The sequence below is a fragment of the Pieris napi genome, chromosome 6 (genome assembly GCF_905475465.1).
Source record: "Pieris napi chromosome 6, ilPieNapi1.2, whole genome shotgun sequence".
NCBI lineage: Eukaryota > Metazoa > Arthropoda > Insecta > Lepidoptera > Pieridae > Pieris > Pieris napi.
Window position 1 is genome coordinate 12,476,697 of NC_062239.1, and position 14,489 is coordinate 12,491,185.

At 33.2% G+C, this 14,489-nt stretch overlaps 3 protein-coding genes across 3 annotated transcripts in view; 1 reads left to right on the forward strand and 2 right to left on the reverse strand.

Annotated features, from left to right (window-relative positions):
- Positions 1 to 206: 206 nt before the first annotated feature.
- On the forward strand, positions 207 to 2,913 carry LOC125050307 (stress-associated endoplasmic reticulum protein 2). Its single transcript, XM_047650051.1, has 3 exons — positions 207 to 330; positions 1,219 to 1,332; positions 2,392 to 2,913. The coding sequence occupies exons 2-3, from the start codon at positions 1,246 to 1,248 to the stop codon at positions 2,497 to 2,499; spliced, it is 195 nt and encodes a 64-aa protein (XP_047506007.1). The 5' UTR covers positions 207 to 330; positions 1,219 to 1,245; the 3' UTR covers positions 2,500 to 2,913.
- A 1,070-nt stretch (positions 2,914 to 3,983) lies between these two features.
- The window catches only part of LOC125050337, a 95,575-nt gene continuing 85,069 nt past the window's right edge, over positions 3,984 to 14,489 (reverse strand). Inside the window, exons 5-6 of the mRNA XM_047650097.1 lie at positions 8,194 to 8,413; positions 3,984 to 8,045 (exon numbers count right to left, since the gene is read on the reverse strand). Of these exons, the coding sequence (XP_047506053.1) occupies positions 5,860 to 8,045; positions 8,194 to 8,413 (2,406 nt within the window). The 3' untranslated portion in view covers positions 3,984 to 5,859. The remainder of the gene's footprint in view (positions 8,046 to 8,193; positions 8,414 to 14,489) is intronic.
- On the reverse strand, positions 11,529 to 13,172 carry LOC125050338. Its single transcript, XM_047650098.1, has 2 exons — positions 12,815 to 13,172; positions 11,529 to 11,817 (listed from the first exon to the last, which is right to left on the reverse strand). Exons 1-2 carry the CDS (start codon positions 13,134 to 13,136, stop codon positions 11,558 to 11,560), a joined length of 582 nt encoding a protein of 193 aa, XP_047506054.1. The 5' UTR covers positions 13,137 to 13,172; the 3' UTR covers positions 11,529 to 11,557.

Consider the following 14,489-nt stretch of genomic DNA (forward strand, 5'->3'; position numbering starts at 1 on the left):
GTAATACTATTAGTGTTCACATAATACATATGTTTTAAAAAATATTGGATAAGAGTAAATTTTCATTACCATTTTATATTTAACTAAAATAGTTAGTTAATAGTTACTAAAATATTATACGTCAAAATGTATTCTAGCTTTAATCGTCTGTGCAAATTTCAAACATCAATATTGACGTGTCGATGCGACGTGTTGTGATATTTCATGTTTGACAATCAACTATCAAGAAAAATTTGTATTGCTTTGCTGGATTCCGGATTTCACTTTTACATACGTGTCAATCGAGTTTGTACGTGAGCAGGCTATTCAGCCTTTAAATTTTTAATCATTGTGAGTATTTTTATTGTTTTCTAACATGATAAGTGTAGTAAGATTAAAACTTGCAAGCAGTCGGCTTGATTACAGTAATACTTTAATTTCTTGTTTTAGCATAATTTACTCGGTTTAGTTCGTTTTCTAAGATTTAATGTTAATCCTGACGATAATTAGACGAAAACCTGTTGTTTAATTTATTTTTACATGTTATTGAGGCTCTAGATGTAGCAATTTTGTAGTATGCTTTACGAGTTACATGGCAGCTGTTTACAAGTTTCTAAGCGATGAACTGCGTATATTGGGATTTCCCAGATCCACATCACATATTGTTATCGTGATGCTGGCAATTTAGCGTCTTACAATACAAAACATTCGTTTTTATTACTACGTAACAATATCTCATAGTACTAACGAGACTTTCCTTTCACTTTTCATTAGGTAATTGTAATTTTGTATAAGGTGAGATAATTAAAGAATTCTATAAAACTAATTACCTCTTATTAAATTGTTTAACAATCATTGTTATTAGTAACTAATTACTAATTTGATAATTATAGTTCTATAAAATAGGGATTTCTTTAAATTTTAATTTAGTTTGGTTTTTATTTTTATATGTGACCCTCACTTGAAATAACTATAATATTTAAAGGTAAAAACTTGTTTATTGTATTTTTTTATTTTTATCCTAACTCTGTTTGCACTTATTATTCTAAGTATATGTCTAAATTTCATTTAGTGAGACCCACAAAGTCAATAAAAAATGTGTTTTGAATATCACTGAAAATAATATTTTAATGTCTTATTGTCCATTGCAAATTTCTTAGCTTAGTTTGAATATAAATAATCTTATCTAATTATATATTATGTCAAACATTAACTGATTTTCTATTTAATGTATTTCAGGACAAATATAACTGGTAATCAACAAACATGGCACCAAAGCAGAGAATGCGCATCGCTAACGAAATTGCTAGCAAAAACATCACCATGAGAGGAAATGTACCAAAAACGACAAAGGTGCGTAGCAATAATTGAAGGAGAATACATATTTATATAGATTTTTCTTTGCATGCCTAAGCAAGTTAGCAAATTTGATTTCTATGATATGAAATAATAATTAAATTCTATTTATTTGCCGCTTAAAAAGTGACTCCTTGAGTGAGAAACCATTCACAATATGGATGTTACGGAAAAAAATAGACTTATTTATATAATGAAGTGGCAAGTAACAGCTTATTATACCCCATCATAATCATAAAAACTGTGACTAAACACATCAGTCACACATAAAATGAATTCCATTCATTATTGAATTTTTTCCTTTTGTAGTTTTACTTTTTATTAAATTAAATTTTGCTATCTTTGTTTAACCTTAGAATTTTGCTAATAACAGAACCATGAAATTATAACATTTATCCATATTTAATCAACATAGATTCAGGTGTTTAAAAACAAAAGATAAAATGTTTTCAAGGTTTTGTATTGATAATGCGTCGTAATTTATTGACAAAATTCAACAATGTAGTGAGATATTATTTATACAACTTCTAAATGTTTTCAATTTGAAAGTATGTTTAATAATTTGATTAATCAATGAAAACAAAATGAACTTAGGAAACTCTTTGTTAGGAAAATATTGTGTTTTGTTTATTAATAGTAAATTTTAATAATTGTTAATTTTTTATGCTTACCAAGCTACAACAGTATTATTTTTCTGTAATCAAACAGGATTCCCGTTTTACATCATATGAACATCAACCATAGAAGTTTTTTAAAGAAAATATATATGTTTTAGCAGCACATAAATGCTAGTATTTTAATTGATTTCCATTTAATCTGTCCAATTTGACTTTATCTCAAATTCCATTTTGTTAATGAAGATAACAAATAAATTGCGACCTAAATTTTGTAGATAATTTTCTTAGCTTTGATTGTGTATTATTTTCTACAGCAGATTAAATAATCAATTAGTAAATAAAATAAATATATATATTGGATATTATTATGTCATACCCTTCAAGGTCGGACTATGTTTCTGTTTGGTGTTGGTGCTAGTAAATTTTATCTACTTTTCAGGAAAAGGAAGACCAATACCCTGTATCACCCTGGCTCCTGGCTCTCTTCATCTTCGTAGTATGCGGTTCTGCAGTCTTCCAACTCATACAATCTATAAGACTTGCCTAAACTGTGATGCCTTTTCATACAAAGATATCTATGAACATGGCAACACATTTAAATAGTCTGTTCTAATTACTCGTTTTAAGATGTTGTCTTAACCTAAGAAACAATGTTCATAGTTATTGTCTGTGGCACTTCAATGCGATTACCATGACCCTTTCCCATCACCACAGACACATTCCCCTAGTTCTCATATCGCATAATCTCAGACCATAAATGTACTATATTCTTGTATATTGTAAATTGTCATTAATATTAAGATTAGCATTTGAAAATTCCATTCCTTTTATTTTCAACGCACAATGCGTTTAGTGAATTTTATAAATCATTTTATCGTTTACCGCCCCAATGTGTGAAATTATTTCGGTACTATTTTTAATTATTGTAATTTATTTGATTAAATACAGTATATTTGTCGAATTGTTCTTTTATTTATCACTTTGTATGACAAACTATTCTTATTGACATAGTAATTGTTTTGGGTTGGTCAGACCATCTTTAAACCTACATATTCCTTAAAGAAAAAATATATAACTATATTTAATCTAAACTAATGATATACAACAAAAAACCGGGCACCTAAGGTATTTTTCTTTCTAAGGTCGATTTCAGTTAATTAAATGAAGTTTAATTGTCTGATGTTGTCTGTATACTTGGAATCGTATAAATTATTGCGTGTAAAGTTTGCAATTGTTTTATTAATTTTTGATTAATTCTTTTAATTAAAAAATGTTTTTTTTTTTAAATTTTAAATGTTGTTCTTTAAAACAGCACACATTCACGGCCAAACAAGAAGTGGTAGGCAATACAGACAAGGGCATTTTTTATAAGATAGGGGGGCAAAAAGGGCTGTCATCTCAGCACATGGACACCCAGTTTAGTAGGGAGGAGAATGCCCTTTTATTAAACAATTGGAGGTCGTATCACCCAAGGAAGACCCCTACCGGTAGTCGATCCCACAAAAGACAATGTCTTCTGAAGCGGACCGTGGAAGACTTCCAGCCATCAAGGTGATGCAACGTGCTGTCGTCTGCATATCAATGGATGTTGTTGATGTTCAACAGGTCATTAATATGCAGAACGTACAGGACGGGCAAGAGAACGCAACGCGCCCTTCGTGAAAGCCATACTGAAAAAAACCGTATAGCCGCGTACGGTTTTAAAGAATTCATATTTTGTTTAAACAAATCACTTCCGTATATATAATTTATAGGATTATACAGACTAAGTCAGGCAATTCAATTTCATTTTACTTTACAATAATTTACTACACAAGTGCACATATATTTGATAACTCATCCTATGGGATGTCTGATTCTTATCTAGACTAGATATTTTTGAAATATAGAAGCATTTATTGTTAATAAAATATATACATGTATGAATAACTTTTATTTTGATTTAATTCATTAGTTCAGGTGTAATCCGCAGATCTATAGGACACCAGCGACTAAACACGAAGTAGATGAATAAATAAAAAACATGAATATTGGTAGGTTTTGAGTTTATTTTCACTAAAAGTAATTTTGAGAGCTTCGCGCTTAACATAATAGATGAACTATATAATACAAATTTACATTAGTGTCATGTGATACCTACATACATAAGTGCAATTTCGTCTTAACGTAGAATTTACTTATTAAAAATAAGTTTTATGAGATTAAAACGCGTTTCATTTCAGAATTTCGCTATAATAAAACTCGACGATCCGCGTGTTTTAACGCCTTTTGTAATTACTGTTAAATGTGTGTGATTCAACGCGTTCTATTCATGTAAAATTTTGCTTAAACGTGTGAATAGAGTAACATATATAATTATTAATCGCTACAAAAGGAAGGAAGGCAAAATTTGTTTGTTGATATAAAAATACTAAAAATATGCTCCGCAATTTCACCAGCTCTTCGGTCGTATAGACTTGGAGCTTGATGTCAAGTGACCTGGGTAAACAGACTGTCCACTATTGCCATTACCAAAAAACGACTCCATTCAAATAGTTCCAGAAATTAGGTCACCAAACTCTTTACATTTATAATATTAGTATAGATAAATTATGTACATAATTGCCATCCTTCACTGAGAAATTAATTGTGTATAAATTCTTAGTATATATATTTCAGCACCAGCAATAGCACCTACAGTTCACTTATAATTATCGTGCAGACATATATTGCCTGTCCTGCAGACGTATACAACAAATACATATTATATATATTTAATAAGATATGGATAAAATATTAAACTAATATATTATATATTGTAGACTAGATAAAAAATATATTGTCATGTCCAATAATACTTAAATGGTGCATTTGAAAGATTGAATCGTGTTTGACACTTCGATTCGAATTTAAAATTATCTATGACACTGGATAAACAACCGTCAAATGAGTAATTGCAAATTTTTCGTTGTCTTTGGTTTGATAACGAGCGACTCTGACATTAAAAACTTTTAAATCTACATACGGTTGCGTCAAAATTATTTTTTATCTATGTTCTTTGTAGTCTTTGATAGTGTATAGAGACTTTTTTATGGATACTCTATTGAAAAGTCTAATCTAATCTAGTCTATATATTATATTGTACATAGATTTACCCAAAAACATTTACAATTTTTTTTAATTTTAAAAAATATAGATTAAAATTGCGCATTATTCACGATGTTTTTAATACTTTGTTCTTTAGAGGTTTAACTCCAAGCCTCCAGCTACAGAGGTGGACGTTCTGAACTAAACCTTTTTATCCTTTGATTTTGTCAAGCTTTCAGCAAACACAATTGACTAAATGAAAAATTTGCAATTATCATATTGTGTACAACTTATTCTACTAGTCTGTGCTTAAAACTTTGTCGATAGCCCAGTGTTTAGTAATGTCTACAGATTATATTTACAGATACAAATGTCAATTTAATGTACTCTCAGTTAAGTCCGTTTACCAACCAGAGCAATTACGTGTTGTTATTCCAGGGTGCCATGTTTTAGCTTACGTTACTGATATTTTATATTATGAACGAAATAAGAGCAAGCAGACATAATGATCTCGTTATTATCAAAACCTATGACTGGGAAGATCAATAATTGTATTGTGTTTATTGTAATTGATCAGCGGAAAAATATTAATGGCACAGGCAATGTGACAGGGCCCCAAAATAAATTCACCCAATTAAGACAAACTGCCTCTATATTATATATGGAATTCGACATTTTTTAATGCCAACTGGTTTTGTCTTTAAAGATAATTAAAATTTAACTTCTAAGTTTTGTTCTCAAGACTGTTCTGTCAAATCGGATTACTGGTAGTACAAAAAAAGTAAGCGCAGAGTTTATGCGAATTGAAGACGACACTATTAAATCTATGACTTATTGTGACTTATTTTAAAGTATCATAAATGGCCTCGTTGGGATATGTACCATTTAAATGGATACTGTTACTAAAACTAATCACATTATCTTTACCTAAATGTATCTCTGTCCTATCTAAGCTTTGATTATGGCTCTCCGGATAGTCATCCATATTGCTGGTGATTTCTAACCTAATAGCATGTTTTGGTTCAACTTTTACGTTATCACGCTCCCAAGAATCTATTATCGAGACGTCGTTCTTGCTTCCCGTCTCGTCAAAATCGCTAGACGCGAGGCTGGAATCGTCCAAGTCGAAGTTCGTTGTCTTCTCTATTACTACTACTTCAATGTGACGGAAAGCATTATCTTGGTTTTCGATCATCTGTCTCGCTCTTTCATCGTTGCGAGTGATGACTTCCTTTTTAACGATACAGATAACAGGGTCATTTGCTAAGACATCATTCGAGTCGTAGTCGTCGTCATTTGTTTTGATTGGTGGAGAGCAGATTTCCGCATAAATGTTGTCCGAGTTGGAATCTGTTTCTATAATTTCTTCTTCTATTTCGACCGCGTCTGCTACTTGTCCGTACGGTAAATCTTCTATCACAGGTAGTTTTCTCTTTTGGATTGAAGATATCGAACGCCGCACTTTCTTTTGGATCTGGGGTTCCTCTTCTGAAATGTCGACTGCGGATAGGTCTTCATCTATTTCCGAACGCGGTGTTGGGGCACGAGGCTTGTCAATCTTTTTTCTAAAGTTTACTGATTTTTCGTCGGTTCGTTCGGTTTTGGTTGGCATACTATTGCTGTTACCACCTTCTTTCTTGTCATTCGGTTTTTTAGGATGAAGTAAGTTTGAAGTGGATTTACTCAGAACTCGTTTGGTTTTAACATGAAATTCTGAACACAACTTTTCGGTAATAAAAGAATGTTGTTTGGAATTCACCTCGAACTCGCTATCATTGTATACCGACCCAGCACTAAACATATTTATTTCCTCACAGCTCTGGATTTGATTGTATGACTCCGATTTAGCAATAGCCTTTTCGGGAATCAAATCCGGCTGTATCCTCTGTCGCCTCTCCAAATGTGTAGATGACTTTGTCGCTGACGACTTCTTGAGCATGTTCTCATCTAACGATTTCAGTTTTCTGCCCGAACTAGAGCTACTTTCCATGGAGCCACAATAGTTAATTTGATCTACGCTTAAATTTTTTCGGCCATGTTTCATGTCGATGCCGCTGTCTTCTTCTGTGCACGGGCTGTCGGGCATACCAGTTTGCACGGAGACTGATTTAGTTAGTACTGGTTTCTTGTGACTCGAACTACATTGGCTAGTTCCCATTTCAGACGAAGAAGTAGTCAAACTTTTATACGAATGGCTCTTCTCTGCTGTACCATCATTTTTTCTAAACACACCAAATCTATCTTCGATTAGTTTGGCCATGTCTTGGTATCTCTCAATTGAACTATGTTTTTCACCTAAAGGATCGAAAGGATCTTTGATGTCCTTATGTCTTTCAGAATTCTCTATTGCAGTTAACTTTTCATCTAGTTTATCCGTGCTCTTTAATAATTTTAAATTTTTAAACCATTTACTTTTCTTATGAGCAGAATCTTCTCTGTAACCATTTGATTTTTCATGTGAAAACTCTTCATGTTCTATTTTATCATCGTGCTTATCATCTTTACCCTCGTCGTCACTGTAGACGTCGTAATTCATATGTTCGAGTTCGTTCTTACTAAGAAAAATAATTGACCCTTCAGTTTCGTCTGGGATATCCTTCAGTACTTTTTCACTTTTTCCGAAGAGCCGTGACGTATCAATTTTTAGACCTTGTAGCGTAAATTTCCTTTCCTTTTCGAACTTGACCGGTTCGTGGTCTTCTTTCATGAGATCTGTAGCCGTTTTCGCTTTGCTGACGACAGTTGAGTTTGCGTATGAGATCTGTCTTATCCAGTTGTCAACATTGAGTTGACAGAAGGTGAGAGCTTTTTGGAGGCGCGCGGATAGGAACATTCTCTTCTCACTTTCAAAGCCAAGTTGGGTGCGACGGACCTTAATACTGCTGTTAAGTGGGAGAAGCTGGAAGGTCTCCTTGGCGTGATACCTAGGGTCGACTTGCTTGTTGATATTGGGTTGCGAGTTGTAATCGGGGAGAGTGCACATGACTAAAACTGGTTCAGTGACAGCTTCTCGTAACAGAAGATCATCTGGAATAAAAAAAAAATATTAGCTACAACTATTTTTTAAGCTATTTAAATTAAAGTTAATTAAAGTTTATTTGTGCTGCCGAAGAACTCTTGATCAAATCAAAACTACATGTCTACAATTTAAAACGGAATTAATTATTATGTATACCTCCAACATCATGCGCCATCTCAATAGGAACTGTGCCGGCCAGCAGCCTAACTCTGGTGGGAAGTCGCCATAGACTAAGCAAATGCGGCAGTCTGTGCGCTCTAGCTGACACTTCAACTGGCGGGGTTGAGTCTGTGGCGTCCTCCCATTCGGCAGGTGACAACTCTTCGGGGCACACTTCGTAGAGCTCACCCTTGGTGTTTAGAGGCACGAACAGTTCCTGGAATAAGTGTATTCTAGAATTATAATGAGCTTATTTAAATCAATCTATCTATATCTATCTATCTTTAATCTAGTGATAACTGTAAGGAACATCAGTGTTGGGCTTCAGCGTGCGACTCTCATCCCTGAGGTCGTAGGTTCCCCCCCTGTGCACCAATGGACTTTCTATCTATGTGCGCATTTATCATTCGCTAACGGTGTAGGAGAACATCGTGAGGAAACCGGATTGCCATAGACATATCATCAGGCACAGAACGCTGATCACCTACTTGCCCATTAGATTGACAAATGATCATGAAACAGATTGAGAAATCTGAGGCGGTTAAAACTTTTTACGCCACTGATTTATTTATTTATTTTCGCTAATCAATACTTAGGCATATATGTACTTTTAAATCGAAAAAAGAAATTGTACGATCTGTACAAGTTTAAGGTAGTTTTTTTAGTCAAAATAAAGATATTTATCCCTTACAAATAAAAGAACATACATAAAATATTTCTTTACAATATAATTTCAAAGTATCTATCCATAAAGTTTATCGTTCGTGTCCTCGCTTAATCGTGGCAGAGACAATAAAAAATAGCTTCCTCTATGAGACCTGTGGAGATTTTTATGTTCGCATAATATATGCCCAGTCAGGCAACTTTATGTATCCGGCCTGCGAATGCAAGTTTTAATTCCTTACTTATAAGCGGGTTTTTATGCAACTCATTAGTTCTTCCATTTAATATTAAATATTACTCTATTGAATACAGTTTAATAGAAAAACGCGAATGTACCAAAACCCGGATTGTTTCTGTAATTTTTCTACAGAGGTGATCTGTTTCCGAGACACCTAATCGATTTTTAGGTATTATTTTCATATATATGTCGGAGCAATAGCGCTGGTATCGGCTGCCATTTTTATTATAATTTAATAACATCAAATCATCAATCATCGACAATTGAATAGTTGTTAATTTATAGATCTAGCAACATGTTAACGACTTCTTTAAGGAACAAGTTCAACACATTTAAATGTGTAAGATTTGGCAACCCTTTTTAGTATAATAAATAAAAATACATGTGTCACACACACAGCTCTTCCATAATAAATTACAATTTTGATTTTTTTCTTTTAAGACAAGTCATCCCCAAATGATGCACCATCTCCATATGAGCAAGTTTTACTTGCGCATTTAAAGAATTCATTGGTAGCCGAGCTTTGAAAGCTTACTCAAGGTTATAAGTTGCACGCTGAAATACCAAGCTAACACTGCATAAATTATCTTTGAAAAAATATTACGAAAAAATTCCCAAAAAATAATTTTTGCGAAAATCGAAATCATTACGAGAAATTAATTTTCAAAATCTCTTAACCTTTAAAGGATATCTTATCGCAAACAATCTAAACTCTATTCAAAATATTACAAAACAAAATCATATGCAAAATGGGCTGTCAATTTACGCTTATCAGTTTCGGTTGTGAATGTACACACGGATAAAGGTGTATACACACACACTGACACCCTGAATAAAATGTTCTAATTTAAATTTATGCATGTATACAGTGCTTTATCTTAATTTCTTTGCTGGAGCCCACGAACTGAGCTCCTCCATCACGTGAATGTCGAGGCTATTCAACTTGACACAACGGGCCTAGTGAGAAGAGTGAATTAGTGTTAGTGCACGTAAGTCTTAAGTGCTAAACAATGGTAAGTGAATTGAACACAAGAACAGAGTGTCTTCTTTTTAATAGAGACTGTTATTGGATGCTTCTGTTAAATATTCTTTTTAGTAAATTAGGTTAGACTTAAATTACTTATTAGTCTTAAGTTAGGCTGGATCGTAATGTTCCATGATGTCCAATGTGTAATATAATCCTAAATTATGAATGGACCTCAGAACTTCGAGTCTCCTTATCTGATTACTTACTTCACATTTTGTATAAGGAAATGTTTGATAGGCGTTTATCTAAGACGCCACTGCACGAATTTTTAAAGCTTTCCCATTAATCCTGAAAAGTATACGCCAGAATACACACTATTTCGAGTTTTCCTACAAACGGATAAAAACGCTAGATATAAAACTTTAAATTGAAAATTCGCGTGTTTTTGTAGTAAAAAATATAATTATTTTTTCAAAAAAGAGATTTTTTTTACTATTATTTTTATTACAAACTAACTGTCGAGGTCTCTGGCAGAATGACCAGCGCTGTGGAACACGTCTGCTGCACAGCATAATAACCTGAGCTAGGGCCAGTTACAACCACAACACACACACATTACACACTTAAAATGTACCTTATTTCTTTTTTTTTTCATCTTTTTTTGTTATTTTTCTTTTTTGATTATTATTATTATTATTTGGTGTGTTTCGTTAGTAATAAATATGATGTCTATCTGTCAAGAAGTAACAATGAGCATGCACCTTTACGATTAACCAAGCGAAGTGTTAATACTTGATCTTAAATTAAAATCTTGAATTACGAACGCGATCATATATCATCATTAAATTAATATGGTAATGTATCTGATAAACGCCTTACAGCTAAGTATATATTAAAAAAATAGTTTTTTTTTATATTAAAAGTACATATTTATGTATTTTATTTATTTACCATTTGAATTAGTGAGTAAGTGTTAGTGCACGTTAGCCTTAAAGTGCTAAACAGTTTTTCGTGAAAAAATACAACACAAGAACAGATTTTTTTTTAGAGAAGAAGGCAAACGGGCAGGCTCACCTGAAGTGATACCACCACCCATCGACACTCTCAATGCCAGGGGGCTGGTGCGATGCCGGCCTTTTAAAAATTGGTACGCTCTTTTCTTGAAGAACCCTAAGTCGTAGCGGTTTGGAAGTGCTACAATTGGCAGATTTCTACACAAAGAAGTGGTGTGCGGCAGGAAGGCAGAAAAGCGCCATGTTTGTCATTCGTTAAAACTTGATTTATGTGTTTACAGGCATGTTACGTCATAGGGAACGGTGCGACGCCATCTTGCTTTGGCCATTAGAATTATCATGTTTTAAATTTATTACATTTATTTTTTCAATATTCATTTAATTAAGATTTTGGGACACATTTCAACAAGTTGATGTATTATATCTAATTAATTAAAATCGACTTCTTAAATTAGTATATTTTGGAGAATTATAACTAATCTACGAAGACTCCTCAACAACGCTAAATCTTCTATGATACTCTTGTCTCTTCTTTGCTTCATCGCTTCCCACATACATCCACTTATCTCCATATACCGAGGCCTCGCGGCTGAGTTTCCTCTCCTTCGTCACAGGTTTCGACATGGACAGCCACGTTATCAGAGCATTCTTCCCATACTCCTCCAGATCCTGAATCCCAGTTGTCGACACAATGGTGCCGTTCGGTTTGATCACTACGATGTATGGCATACATGTTATACCTATTCAAAACATATAATTTAAATTATTTCGAAGTATGTATGTATGTACTGGTCGTACTTGAATTCGTGTACCTATGCGGTGACGTTAGTTATTTCGACTATGTATTTGCGTGTTGTTCACGAGAATGTAAGTGCGTGCTCCTATTTCACCATGCCTCCTGGTGATAGAGGACAAATCTTTGTTTTTAATTTATTTTATTATTATTTATTAAATAAAATGTAATGTGGAACATGGTGTAATGGTTGCAGCTCCTTACAAAACAAAAAACTTGGCGATTAAAAAGAGAGTCGGAGAGTTTATTGCCAGTTCTTCTCTTCCGTTCTACACCGTTGGTTTGATATTTCTTTTTGACGTTCATAAGTGTACATTGTGTAACCTATATGAATTTTGACTTTCAATTGACTATGTAACATATATTCATAAGTTATATCCTTTAGTTGTTTTCGATTTGTAATAAAAATATCAGGGAAATGTGTCTGCTCCATTGGAGGCTTTTTTTACTTGGGGAAATGGATACCCTTTATGTGGGACTCTCATGGACGGGTATTTGTGCATGCGTGCATATGTGCAGAGGTTCTTTTCCTATTTGGTGATTAAGTATTTACTTTTTTACACATATACACATTGTCTATGCTTGAAAACAAAATGCATTTTCAAGGATTCCTACAAAAAATTAATACGTTTATGTACTATTATTTTTGAGAGCTTTGCTTACTTTTGCTGACAAGATGAGGGGGGGGGGGGGGGGGGGAATTGCAGTAAATCTGCTTACTTAATACTTTTCGTAATATTTTACGAAATCATTTTCTTATTCACAACAAAAACAACGGCGGTGTTTTGGGTGCTGGATTAATAAATCAATTAATTTCAATGGGGAAAATTTCTTTGCTATACGAGCTAGGTTGCGCAACAAATTGAACTCGTATGTATGTACTTCTATCTATGTACAGGGCTTCTAAAGGAGACTCGTTTACGGAAAATACATTCAACAATTACCATACATATGCTTCAGTACGTTTATTAGCGGATCATTAATCTTAAGCGTAAACCAATTCGCCTGCCCTTCGTAACAGCTCAGCATATCTTCCTCATTTTCATCCATTGGTACATAAATCACTTCTATTGCCATATTAATGAACTTCACGTTTTCATATATTGTATAGAATTTCTCGACGACACCGTCCTTGTCTACCCCGTTGGATGTGAAGAGGAGGGCGATAACGTCTGCATTCTCTGTCAGCCATTCTAAGGATATTTTCGTGTTTTTCTTGTTGTATATTTGTGCTTCGCGTAGCCAATTGTAAGGTTTCATATCCATGATTTTAAATTTATTTATAAGGATTTTGACGTTGAAGACGTGACGTTGACAACTGTCATAATTGGTTTTTTTTGTTCGAAAAAGTTTGCATTTGACCATAGATACAATATTTGTATCGTTGTCTAGAGGTTGGTTTTTTGTTAGACAATGAGGTATACCTATAATTTTTAACCTGTTTTTCCTGAACAACTGGCAATCAGAAACTTAACATACAATCAAAAGTATACCTTTTTAAGAATACTTTCCCACATATCTAGCATGCTATCTTACGATCCGTATACCGATTTATAATAAACCTTATCACAATGTAATACAGCCTAATTTAACTTGTAGCAAACTCTAACGGGTTAGCAATAAAAGTGACATAGCACCCTTTAAACGTCCCATATTTAGTTCAAAGTTGACCGTGCTGTTAAAACTGCAGTAAAACATATAACTTTACCGTTAGAAAATAAGAGTCATTATTGCTTGAACATTACGCTACATTTCGGTGTATTCCTAACGTCGTTTGTTGATATTAACAAAACTAAATTGGACCTTATATGCACTGAATAAAGTCTATATTTCTATCAACGATACAGTATACAGAATTGTCGTTGCTAGATGGACGCTGGCCGAAACGTGACGATAAAAACTGTCACAGAATAACAATGCCAGAGTACGTTACGCGAATTTCGACCTTATTGAAAGGTATTATTGTATGTAAATAATATCAGATTATATTGTTTATTGTGGTGGGCACTCTTGGGGCCATTTCCTATTAGGAGCATTCCTGCATTCAATCAATTGTTTGTTCATTAGTGGGAATTTATGATGTGACTTTGTATGTGATTGTACTATTAAGATCTTATTAAGTTCCTATAACTTGATTTCTATCTTTGTTGAAGGTGCTCATTTTGACTACTTTGTTATTTTGTGTTCTAGATTTAAGCTTCTTTAATCACGATTACAATTTTTTTATATTAATTTAGGTAACACAATGTACACTTATAATTCCCAAAAAGAAATACATATAAAATGCGTCTAATTTTACATTTATAGTTCTCAAATCAAGGGAAGAACGGGCAATAAACTCTCCGCCACTCTTTTTAATAGCAAAGTTTTTTTTTACACAATGTTTGTAAAGCTGCAACTATTACACCATGTTCCACATGACATATTAAGTAATTAATAGTTACTAGGTGTACACACGTACACGTGTGAAACTTCTTTATGACCTTATTTTTCGAAAAATGATCTACTATATGCAACTTAACGAAATTGGTTAAATAAAGTTTAACAAAAGGCTTTTATTATCATAGACATGAATACAAATACAATTATTTCATTTTACCTTATTACTACTAAGATTAT